Source organism: Trachemys scripta, chromosome 9 (assembly GCF_013100865.1).
Source record: "Trachemys scripta elegans isolate TJP31775 chromosome 9, CAS_Tse_1.0, whole genome shotgun sequence".
Classification (NCBI taxonomy): Eukaryota; Metazoa; Chordata; order Testudines; family Emydidae; genus Trachemys; species Trachemys scripta.
The window spans coordinates 102,240,215-102,252,066 of record NC_048306.1 but is presented as its reverse complement, the minus strand read 5'-3'; the positions used below and the strand labels follow the sequence as shown (position 1 = coordinate 102,252,066).

General features: G+C 48.0%; 1 protein-coding gene across 1 annotated transcript in view; it reads left to right on the top strand.

Annotated features, from left to right (window-relative positions):
* LOC117883326 (probable cation-transporting ATPase 13A4) overlaps positions 1–11,852 on the top strand; it is a 73,678-nt gene that overhangs the window by 15,186 nt on the left and 46,640 nt on the right. The window contains exons 2-8 of the mRNA XM_034782556.1: positions 911–1,084; positions 3,968–4,105; positions 7,164–7,234; positions 7,326–7,406; positions 8,910–8,979; positions 10,195–10,329; positions 11,498–11,570. Coding sequence (XP_034638447.1) covers positions 911–1,084; positions 3,968–4,105; positions 7,164–7,234; positions 7,326–7,406; positions 8,910–8,979; positions 10,195–10,329; positions 11,498–11,570 — 742 coding nt within the window. The remainder of the gene's footprint in view (positions 1–910; positions 1,085–3,967; positions 4,106–7,163; positions 7,235–7,325; positions 7,407–8,909; positions 8,980–10,194; positions 10,330–11,497; positions 11,571–11,852) is intronic.

Below are 11,852 nucleotides of genomic sequence, written 5' to 3'. Positions count from 1 at the left end.
GGTCGGGGGTGCTGGCCCCGCTCAGCCCGCTGCCGGTCTGGGGTTCTGGCTGCCGGCCCCTTGCCAGCTGGGGTCCCAGCCGCCGGTCCCGCACAGCCCCCTGCCAACCTCGTGCTCAGGGTGGGGATGTGGGAGGTGCAAGAGTCAGGGCATGGGGTGTGGGGGGGCTGGGTATGTGTGGAGGGAGTAGGAGTCAGGGATGGGGTCGTGGGGGGGATGCAGGGGTCAGGGTAGAGGGCTGGGCGGGGGGCTGGGATCGGGGGGTGCTCCCAGCCCCCTGCCCTGAGCGGCTCATGGCAGGGGGCTGGAGGGATATGCCCCGCTCCCACCCCCCTTCCCCAAGGCCCCGCTCCTGCCTCCCTTCCCGGTCTGAGCAGCGAGGGCGCTGGGGCTGCTCTTCCCCCCTCTCTCTCAAGGGCCATCGGCGGCAGGGGGGAAGGGGAGACAAGGCTCGACGCAGCACGCTGGGGAAAGAGGCGGGGGAGGGGAAGCTTGGCTGCGGCGGAGCCTGCCCTACAGCAGCACCCGGCAGGCCCAAGCTTGCTTCTGCCCCCCGCCCCCACCAGAGAGAGCGGTAGGCGGGGGGCGGAGAAGAGCGGGCTGGGTCGGGCAGGATTTTTAATGGCACGGGGTTTGGCAGTGGGCTGAGCGGGACCCGGCAGGCAGCAGCGTGCCATTAAAAATCGGCTTGCGTGCCCTCTTTGGCACCCGTGCCATAGGTTGCCGACCCCCTGCTATAATGGAGCCAGGTGAGTCTTTTGTGGCTGGGAGTTTCACAGCACAACCCCAGTCACCACCTCTTAACCCTGGGGGCGTTCACAGAGCTCTGGATGAAAGGATAATGTTGTGTTCTCAACAGTTCTTTAAATAAAATGCTTCTCATTACCTTTTCTTTTTCTTTGCTCAACAGGAGATATTTGGCTACAAAACCCAGGGCTGCCGGAAAGCCATGTGCATTGCTGGGTACATTCTGTCCTGCGGGGTTCTCCGGCTTGTATTTTACTGGAAACCAGCGTGGGATGTGTGGGCAAACTGCATCCCCTGCAGCTTGCAAGAAGCAGACGTCACATTGCTCAGAACAACAGTAGGTGCCCACTTTCCTTTGTAAATTACTTGCTAGCACATAGCTAAGGAAGTAGAGGGAACCCATGTAACCTGGATCTCTTACACTGCCGATGCCTTAATAAGATAATAAAGACAACAACAACAACGTACAGTTGGCAACTTTCATTTCAAAGTGCTTTACAATATACATACAATGCACGTGGAGTAGAGGGCATCAGCCAAGTGGATAGCATGCTTCACAGTATTGTGGGGAGAGGCCCCATGGATCCTGTGATTCCATGACTGTGGCATTTGCTAGGGAATCTAAGCTGTCTTTTATCTGTCTTCTCTTTGGATGGTGTCCAAGATGCCTACTCCTCCCCACCTCAGCCTCCATGTGGGTCTGTCCCTCCCCACTGATGTTCGTGATGGAGTTTGGGTGGAGTTGTGGCCTCTCTCAGATCTCAAGAGTGCTGAGCTGACAGAACTGGAGACTGAAATCCCCTGGTTACCCATAGCACAGGTGCAGCTGTGGCTCCATATTGCTGCCTGCCAATGTGCCTCAACTCTGACACAAAGGGACCGTCTCTAGGGGTGAAAGGGGAGCTCATACGCCATGTCCAGTCAGTCCTTGCTCCCCCTGCTGAGAGGGCCATCCAGGCTGTTAAAATGGAGGTTTAATTATGCAGATTCTTGTTCACTGGGAACTGCATTGTCCCCATTACCCCCAACTTTGTGTCACGCATGCCACCAATAACCAACAAGAAACAACTCAAAACTTCACTCCGAATTAAAATTGAGCCTGAATATTCTTTTGAGGTTTGAAAACTTGGATTTACTCTATTTCAAAAGTTCCCAAACAATGGCCCAAGGAGCAGTCAGATGTGTGACTGGCCACTTGCTCGTGTGATCGCTTGATTTGCCACGTACAGTCACAGGGTTTGTTTGCACATAGGAAGTGACCACAGGGGGAAGCAGTTGCATACGCCCATTTTTGAAATCAAGGAGGTCGTCTATTGACTGTTTCTCCATGAAACACACTTTGCTCCATAAAAGCCCCTGAGACTGTCCTAATCAAAAAAGCATTTTAGATCTAATCTTGCCTTTTTAATCCCGAGCTCATCTTGCATTTGTAATTACTCGTTCTCATGTGCATTTTAAATGGATTTGCCATGCCAAGTACTTTCCAAACAAATGAGATTCTAAATGAGCCGTTATGTAATTAGACAAGGACTGAATAATATCTAACATTCTTGTTATCAGGGGCCTCTCTCAAAGTGTGCTTTGGGCAGCAGACAGTTTAAAAGCTCCTTCCTGGGTTCTTTGCATCAAAACGGCACTTTTGTGTTTTAGTGTTTATCTGATTAGATAACTGTCATTGGATGGGAAGGGGGATTTCTCTTCTTCAGCTTATCCAATCAGCATTCATAATCATCATCAGCTTCACTGTGACACGTTTACAGCTCATCATCACAGAGGCTGGTTAGCTGTCACATTGGCTATTAAAAGAGGTTTCAATCCTGGACACACTGTGAGCCCTCCTCTTCTTTTCTGCCTCCTAGCTCAAGCGCAGGGCTGGCTTATTAGCTTCATCGACAGAGATGAAAGGATCATAACATTTTATTCTTTTTGTTGTTTTTTTCTAATTTTAATGAAGAAACTGGCTTTCTATTAATGTTATTCACCTGGTTCTGCATCTTAACTACGTGTTGCAGGGAGGACAGATTTCTATGCAAATAACACCGTTTGTATTCCCATGTGATTTGAATGCCCGAGTTGCTGATATCGTGTAATAATAGTGCAGATGCTTTGGACATTGATATTTGCTCACCTTCCGTTACTTTAGGTTACTACTATTTTCTAGATCATTTATTATCTACATTTTGAGGTTGCTGGAGGATGTCACCGTTACTCCTCCATCTTTACTTACAGGAGTGGTACTCAGCCTTCTCCATCCCCTCCGCATCCTTCTTCGAGCCTCCCTCCCACCTAGCTGAGAACCACCTTCCATTTAGCACTATGGGAAGGGCAGGGTGATCGCAATCCTCAGGTCGAGAATCCCTGGCCGACAGTATGATGTGCTTTATGTTGCCCAACGCCCTCCCTTGCACTTCAGCCCTGCAACAGGGCCGCCTGGTGAGTGGGCAGAATGGCCACGAAGGAGGGTCTCTGCACTCCCTGTGTACAAAAGAGGGGCCTCCATAACTGATCCAAATAACCCCCTGTGGTCCCCAAGGGGGAACCCAGGGCAAGGACGTGAGAGCCACACTTTCATGGGTCCAGCCCCAGGGGGGCAGTGGCTGCTCTTCTACAACCTGGGATTTCTGGAATACATTCCTTCCCTTCCACCTCTCTTTGATCCATGACCCCCCTGCTCAGACAGGGAACAGGAGCACTGCACGGCGTTACTTTATTTCTGGAGGGGGGGATTGTTTTGCTTAGAAAGCCCATGAAGAACACAGGCGTAGGAAGGCGACTCCATTCCCTGGGAACGTCTGTGACAGTGCGTGACTGCCACGGCGTTGTCTATCAACTCGGAAATGCCCATCAGATATAAATGTCTGAAAGCGTTCTGCTCACCAGCATCAAATGCTCAAAGAGACGCGTGTGAAAAACAAATGCAAGTCCTATACATTCTAAACCCTTCTTTCACCTTTGCTCTTGTTAATAAAGCCACAGACAATGAAGAGTGAAATCCCACCTTTCAGGCTGAATGTTTCATTTCCAGGCCAGATCTTTGGCTGGTGTAAATTAACATAGTGTCACTTAGGACAATGGAGCTATGTAGATTTAAAGCAACTGAGGAGCAGGGCCATTACTGGTCAGTGTTATTCTCAAAGGGACTGTAATACACATGCTTTCGGGACCTCACTTATGTGCAGGATTTCTTCGTGCAAATTCATGATGGCTTCTGTTTCCCTAGGATGAATTTCAGATTTATTCCCGGAAGAAGGTGATGTGGATCTCTGTGTCTGCACTGTACAAGTTTAGATCAGATTATCCAATCATTGCTGATGAAAACTCCATCATAAACAAAGCCATAATGAAACCAGATTTAAAAGTAAGTGACTTTAAAACATGGTTCATATAACAGGAGTTAACATGGTCTTATGATGACTCCACATGCAAAGGCCTGAGACGTGCCCCAGAATCCTTTGCATTAATCAGAGACTGCTTTGGGGACATGCAAAACAAACAAACAAATAAATAAATAAAAATGTGTGTGCGGGAGGTGACAGGTTGAAACCGGTTTGTGAGACATGCCTGAATTGAACATGGAATTAAGAAGCCTGCATCTGCATAAGTGCCATGGTCAACAGATAGAGCTACCTGGGTGAAGATCAGGGTACTCCACTGGCCTTCTCTGGGAAAAGACCTGTCACCAGGCCCTCTCCCTCACTCTCTGCGGGGAAGGCCATTCCTGCTCTGTCATTCCTTCTGAGGGAGGCACTGCATCAGTCTTACAAAGGAGAGGGGGAGGAAGGAGGGAAGAGATGGGGTGGAGAACCCTCCAAGAAGCATCTTGCTGTAGGCGCCCCACAAGTGGACTCCCGGCCCTGGCACAGGGATTAACAGACTGGTTTATGGGCTGCTCCTGGCATCAGAGGAGAAACTGGCTGTAAGTGACTGAGCAGCTGAGCTTTCACAGCACAGTGGGAGCAGGATCCTGACCCACGTCAGCCCAGACTTCAGCTGGGGGTCCACAGGCTGAGACTCACTGGTCCAGTGTACGGCACTAGCGGAGAAGATTGAAGGGTGAATGAAATTGGAGAGTTCCTGGTCTCCTCCCTTGCTCGGTGCTGCTATTCCATCCCTCCTCAGGATGGCTGAGCTCTGTCCCTGGCTCTGGAAAACATTTTAGTTTTTTGCCTTTGGCTGCACCAAATTGCATTTTGCAACCGTTATTCCGAGGTAGGATATTACGCACCAGACTGCCCCTGCTAAGACCTTATCCTTCCTTCCCTCTGCAAACAGTTCAAACACAGTTTGGAAATCCAAGCCAAGGGCTGGGGAGATGGTAGGTGAGTTATTAATTTGAAGAGATCTCAAAGCCCTCTATAGATGTGTGTAAGCACCATTATCCCCATTTTACAGATAGGGCAAGTATCACATTGAGAAATTAAATGACATGCCCAAGGTCACACAGTAAATCAGTGTAATCCCTGAGACTAGAAGTCCAGGTATCTTGATTGCCAGCCTTTTTCCCTAGCCACTAGGCCACAGGGCTGGGACCCCATGCAGATGTTATATGCATCTTCAGTAACTACTTGTTAGCATTTATTTTGATATTTCCAATAAGGTTTCTAGCCGAAGCTACTGGTACAGTTTTACAACCTTAACTGGGTTTGAACAAAGCTTTTTTTCCTCCTGGGAATATATAAACATCCATATTTAAATTTAGTGCCAGTAACTTCAATCCACAGGCATAGTGTGAAAGTGGAGAGTGACTCATAACATTCTTCAGGGGATGGAATTAATCATGTTTTAAACCCCCCCAGCCCTCAAATAACAGCGCCTTTCAGCAAATCTTTCATATCCGTCAAAACATTTAAGTAGACAAACAAGTTTTCAAAGCGGCCAAGAGCAAATAGCATAATCCTCTAATCCCAGGTCACAGGCCCCTTCCTAAAAGCCAGTACAAAATCCCTGTGCCTTCTAAACTATTGATTGCAATGGAGAGTTATTGTAATGTTACAGGTTGATCCTGCAAGGAGCTGAGAACTTTTCTCTCCCATTCAAGTGTGCAACGTCTCATGGGGCCAGGCCTTAAGAGGGTAAATCGGAGAACACATGAGCAGAGTTTTCCCTCCACGCTTCTCATTAAAGCAAATGTCCTTGAATGTGACTTGGTATTCTACGGCAAGCCAGTGCAATGAGGGCATAGGTCTGATGCTCACGGAGCTGAGGCGATAGGATACTGCACTCTGTACCAGTTAGAATGTCCAGGTGGCTGATGGCTTCATAGGTAGGTACCAGGGCTGGCCTTACCATGAGGCGAACTGAGGCGGCCGCCTCAGGTGCCAGACTGTGGCGAGGCGCCACTAGGACCCAGAGTATCGAAAATTGTGTCTGCTGCTGGTGCATATGTATTCTCTCTGCTCGAGATGCACAGAGATGGTGGAGTGCTGTGCTGGAGGAAGGAGGGCACAAGAGACATAACAGGCAGGCAGGAGAAAAGGTGAGAGGGAATAACAGAAAGCAGCAGGAGCTGCAGGGAGAGAGAGGAGGAGGAGCCTGTAACAGTTGCCAGTGGAGAAGCTTCTCCAAGCTGAAGTTAATAAAAACACATCTACACTCCACAATGCCACAGGAGAGGCTGGTCGGCCTTGCAACCACGTCAGTAGAGCACGAGCTGGCCCAGACTGTGGACCTTCAGGAAGCAGTTCAAATCTTTGCAACCAAGAAGGCCGGGAAAGCCCCACTTTGATTATTCAAACAGATAAAAATGCCAGTGTTTACTATGCAGACAAGAAAAGTTACATTTGCTGTTCAGGCGTTTGAAAGTTAAGTGTTACTTAACATTTTTGAACAAGGCATTTTAAGTTGTTAGTTCTCCTTTATTGGATTAGGTAGCAGAGCAGTACCATGAGAGGAGTAGAACAGGAAGAAGGCAGAATTGAGACCTTTCAAAGTTTTGGCCCAAGCGAGGGGGCACAGGGGCGTCATTTGAGCTCCCCGCCTCAGGTGCCAAAATATTGTGGGCCGGCCCTGGTAGGTACTTTGCATCGCCGTAGTCCAGCCACGAACTGAGAAAAGTTTGTGTCTCTGAAGCTGGGTTATTGTCCACCAGGAGGGACAGAATCATCTAGCCAGTCATAAATGGCAGTCTGGTGGTGCACGTGAGAGTGCTCAGTGTTAGTGAGAACTTCAGGAGCGCTCCTAAACTCCGGGCTAAATTGAACAATTGTCGGTGTGTATCTTCAACCAAAGAAGACTGCAATGTGGCTGCAAACACCTCCAAGTGCTTTCCTTGCCCGCCCCACCAGCATGATCAGTCTTGCTTGAGTTGAGCTTCCCTCTATTTATAGTTCTATAAATAGAGGGAACTATAAACTATAAAGTGAGAACGTTTTTGTTCCATACCTTGCAAATGCTTCTGTTGTTCTTTGGTTTGGCAGGTAAGATGCATCCAAGTGCAGAAACTCCGGTATATTTGGAACAACCCTGAACAACAGTTCCAGAAAGTTGGGTGAGTTAACCTGCTGGGTACAAAGTTCTCGAAGGAAATGGAACCTCTTTTGGAATGACATCATCAGGAAAACTTTTCTTCCGTCTTCTAGGTCCCTAGAAGACAGTCACACTTGTTCAGATATACATGCCAAATTTGGTTCTGGTTTGCGACGTGTGGAACAGGAGATCAGGTAACACTGCAACATGTCCTGAGTAGTTAGTACTATGGATTTAAGTAGATGTTTAGGACCAGATTTTCACATGCTAAGTGCTGTCCTCTTTTATAAACACTGGTCCTTAAAGGGGCAATTGTCTGAATGTGACTGATAATTTTGCACAGTGCAATTGTATTTACACTACTACTGGTGAGTGTAATTTTGCTTGTACTATTTGTGCACACAGATGTAAGTGCATGCAGGACTGTACATGAAAATGATTTTACATGAAAAATTATATACAGACAACTAAAGGATGGGCTCAGTTCCCTACTGAAACTTTTGGAAATGTGTCCCTGAATGTTTATCACTGTTATGTGTTTCCATTCAAAAAGTTACCATAGCTTTCCAGTCTGAATTAGTTTGCTATTTCTTTTACTCCAAAATAAGAACAAAAGTAAAGTCTCCATAAAACAGCACAGATTAGCTTCTAGTGGAGCTCCCTCAGCAGAGATCAGTGTAAATAAATGGTTAGAAATTAATGAGTTCTAACTATTGAGTTTATTCCTGTAAATTAATGCATTTCTGGAAAATAGGGTCCTGGCCCTGACTGGCGTCTTTAAGTGTTTCTACAGTTCAAATGCAAAATAAATAAATAAATTTTTGCATTCATTTGTTTGTATATTGCAAATAATCCAACTCGTAAACTGAGTTCACATTCAGTCTTGCATTCAGAATGCTCTAAATTATATACAGAGAGATTTGCAGTGTAGTTGTAGCCATGGTTGACAAGGTGGGTCAGGTAATATCTTTTATTGGACCAACTTCTGTTGGTGAGAGAGACCTCGCCCATCTTGTTCCTCTAATACAGTGAGATTTGTATTTAAAACGTTTAGTTTTAGGTATGGAATTTTTTGATACTAGTTACGTGGGATTTTTGCATGAGAGAAAGATTTGTTTCTTTAAGGCCATATTGTGCCGATGAGCTATGCATGTAGTTCTTATGGATGGAGAGAGCTTTTCTGACACTAACATCTATGGTATAGATGTTTATAATTGTGTGCATCCAACTGGATGTGCAAAAATGTGGGCATATCATTTGTGCGCTTACTTATGATTGCATGCACAACTGCAATGACTGCACTTGCAACTGGCCATGTTTATAGCTTACTGCCGCTTAGCTCATGCAGTTTCTTCAGCTATTTGTGCAGTATATTGATTGGGTGTGCAAAGTGTGCACTCACAGTTGTGTACACAAAAGTGCATAAACAATTATGATATCCTGGGTCTGTGCTTCTATCTGCCACAAAACTGACACATCTATGCAACTAGCACATGAAAACATCACATCTTTGTCTCTGTCTCTTTGGAGCCAAGGTTTTTGCAGCCTTGTGTGTTTATGTTTTAAAATGGGATCAGAACTAACTCCCACTGGAGGTGGGAGCTGCAGCTGCTTGAGTCACATTGTCAGAGCACACAGTTAAATGAGCGAGAAAGCCAGATTTTCCTTTAATAGCGCTCCATCCTTACCCCATGCAGGAGGCTAATATGTGGGCCAAATGCCATTGATATTCAGGTTGTCCCTATTTGGAAACTACTCATCAAAGAGGTAAACTGCATTTCCATTGCTTTTATTTTGGGGGCTATTTGGACATGAAGAGCAGACATATGGCACATGGGTTGTTTGGCATTTGGCTCACCCTCCACTAAGCACGCTCCCTCTTCTCCAAATTCCAACTTAAAACCCTTCCAGGTAACTGTCACACACTGATCCCCTCACCATTCCGCCCTCCACCCCCTTCCAGGCCGGACCCCTGTTGTGTGTTTTGTTGGTGTCTGCGTCCTGGGCCGGCACTACAGACCCTTTGTCTTGCGAAGGGCTGTGCACATCTAGGATGCTCTACAAGGAATGTATCTTTTAACTGACGAAGGCCAGCACAACATGGCCTGTGCGACTCCACCCTCATTCCACAGTCTGAACCTTCTCTGCTCCACTTCTCTTAGAGAACCGGGCTTGAGCTAAGACCTTCACATCCAAACTTACTTCCCCACTGATCAAGGGGTTTGGATCCAGCGTTCCAGCGCGGATCCAGCTAACAGAGATGGGCCCAGGTTGCGTAGGTTGCAGCCAGCGCTATCAAAGCAGGCACGGGAGATTGGATCTAGGGCTTTGATTTAGGCCCATCTCTAACTGGAGTGAGCCAGCTGAATATAAGCGAGCAGGATAAATATGGCTTCTTAACTCCCCGCTACTGCAGGGTTGCCAACTTTCTAACTGCACAAAACCAAACACCCTAGCCCTGTCCCTTTCCTGAGGCCTCGCCTCCTGCCCCACCCCTTCCCCGAGGCCCCGCCCCACTCTCACTACATTTCCCTTCCCTCTGTGGCTCGCTTCCCCCACCCTCACTCACTTTCAGTGGGCCGGGGGCTGGGATGCGGGGGGGGGAGTGAGGGATTTGGCTGGGGGTGCGAGCTCTGGGGTGGGGCCAAGGATGAGGGACTTGGGGTGCAGGAGGGGGCTGTGGGTTGAGGCAGGGTATTGGGGTGCAGGAGGGGTACGGGCTCTGGAGTGGGGGTGTGGGCTCTGGGGTGGGGCCAGGGATGAGGGTTCAGGGTGCGGTAGGGGGCTCTGGGCTGGGGCAGGGGGTTGGGGTGCAGGGGAGCCAGTGCTCGGGGTGGGGGCAGCCCTGTGCCCCCCGCCTAGGAGCTGGACCTGCTGGCCACAGCACTGCCGACCGGACTTTTCACGGCCCTTTTCGACTGGGCATTCCAGTCGGAAACCAGACACCTGGCAATCCTACGCTACTGTTCTGTCTCCAAACAGGTCTTAAATCCATTTTACGTGTTCCAACTCTTCAGTGTGTGTCTGTGGTTCGCTGAGGATTATAAGGAGTATGCCATTGCTATCATAATCATGTCCCTCCTTTCGATCGCCTTAACCGTGTATGATCTCAGAAAGGTGAGAGCCCCTGCCCCGCGGAGAAGGGAAAGGGTTACTGCTGCCAGCCAGCTCAGAGAACATTGCATGTTACACACAGCCTGGTACAGAACAAACAGCTAGTTCCTCACATTGGAAGCAGGCCAGCACTGTTACAGTTTCAGTCACTATTCAGTAATAAAACTAGGTTGAATCAGTGCCGTTGTTGGGGCCCCAGTGACTGAAAGCTCCTGGAACCACAGCCCCAAGATTCAATACTGAGGTACATAACTGGGAGCTTCTGACCATGTCTGCACTGTAGATGTATCCACCCACCCCCAGCAAAGGTCCTGAAGTCTTGCCCCAGCGTGCAGCAGGCTCATTGCAGATCCTGGAATTGGTTCTCTGGGGTCGAGCTCTTTGATTGTCCCCAAATCCCGCTCAGGGAGTGGACTCTGCAGGAGAGGAAGGTACACTAGAGAGAAGATCGCCTTTTCACAGGGTACAATAGATCACTGGCACTTGGTCCGTAAATGTGATTTTCCTTTTGCTTAAAGCAGTGCTAAATTATGGAGTAAGTTCTCCTCCTTATCCCTGAGCGTGGTGTGGACGATGGCATCAAGATAAGGACAATGATAACGTAATGGTTAGACATTGCCAAGGGTCTGTAGATTCCTTTAGTTTGGGAAGATTCTGGCTCCGTCCTCTCAGACATGAACAAAGCAGCACGAGGAAAAGCTGTAGAATCCGAGATGTTTACGTTGTCGAAGTGATTGTACCAGGAAGGCTGGCTCTCAATGGGAGCTGCTTGATATATGTCTGGGATAAGGCTCCTTTGGAGATCCCAGCCTTTAGAAAAGATATATAAACATTGCTGTATCTTGGAACTATTAGTTAATACCCCTGGCAAGACTAATCATCTAACAATCTACCCTCATCCTCCCTTCCACATTCCAGCTTGTGGTTTGCTACACCCATGTGTTACACCTTGTCTAAAATTAGATGTTTCTGTCCGCACGTTGCAGACGCTATCTTCCTATAAATTTGTACAGCTCCTAGCACAGTCCGTCCTGACTGAGGCTCTGGTAGATACAGCAATACAAACAAGAGTAAGAGTTAGTTACTGAATGACATAATGCCTTTCTTTGTACAGCTGTTAACACTCAACACTTCATTCTGTCTCTCCCCTCTCCCCACCCCTGATTTGCAGCAATCTATGAAACTGCACAGGCTGGTGGAGTCGCATAACAGTGTCAGGGTCACTGTGTGCAGGAAAGACGAAGGTGCGTCCTGTTCCGTTTTTCTGTTTCTTTTGTTTTCAGTTCCAGTGTTACAGCAGCTCATGTCAGCATTGAGAGTAAGTAGGGCAACAACTGACCTCTTAAAATTCCTTCTGGGACGGTTTTCCCTTTCATCTCACGCCAGTCTATTGGCTCACCTCACTAAGAATGCTGACGTGTGTTCTCATGCACCAATCTCGTACGTACAGTATCATGAGTGTGGTTTAAATGGCCATGCCTTGCCTTGGTAAAACTGATCCATTGCATGGGGGAGCTGAGCTGTCT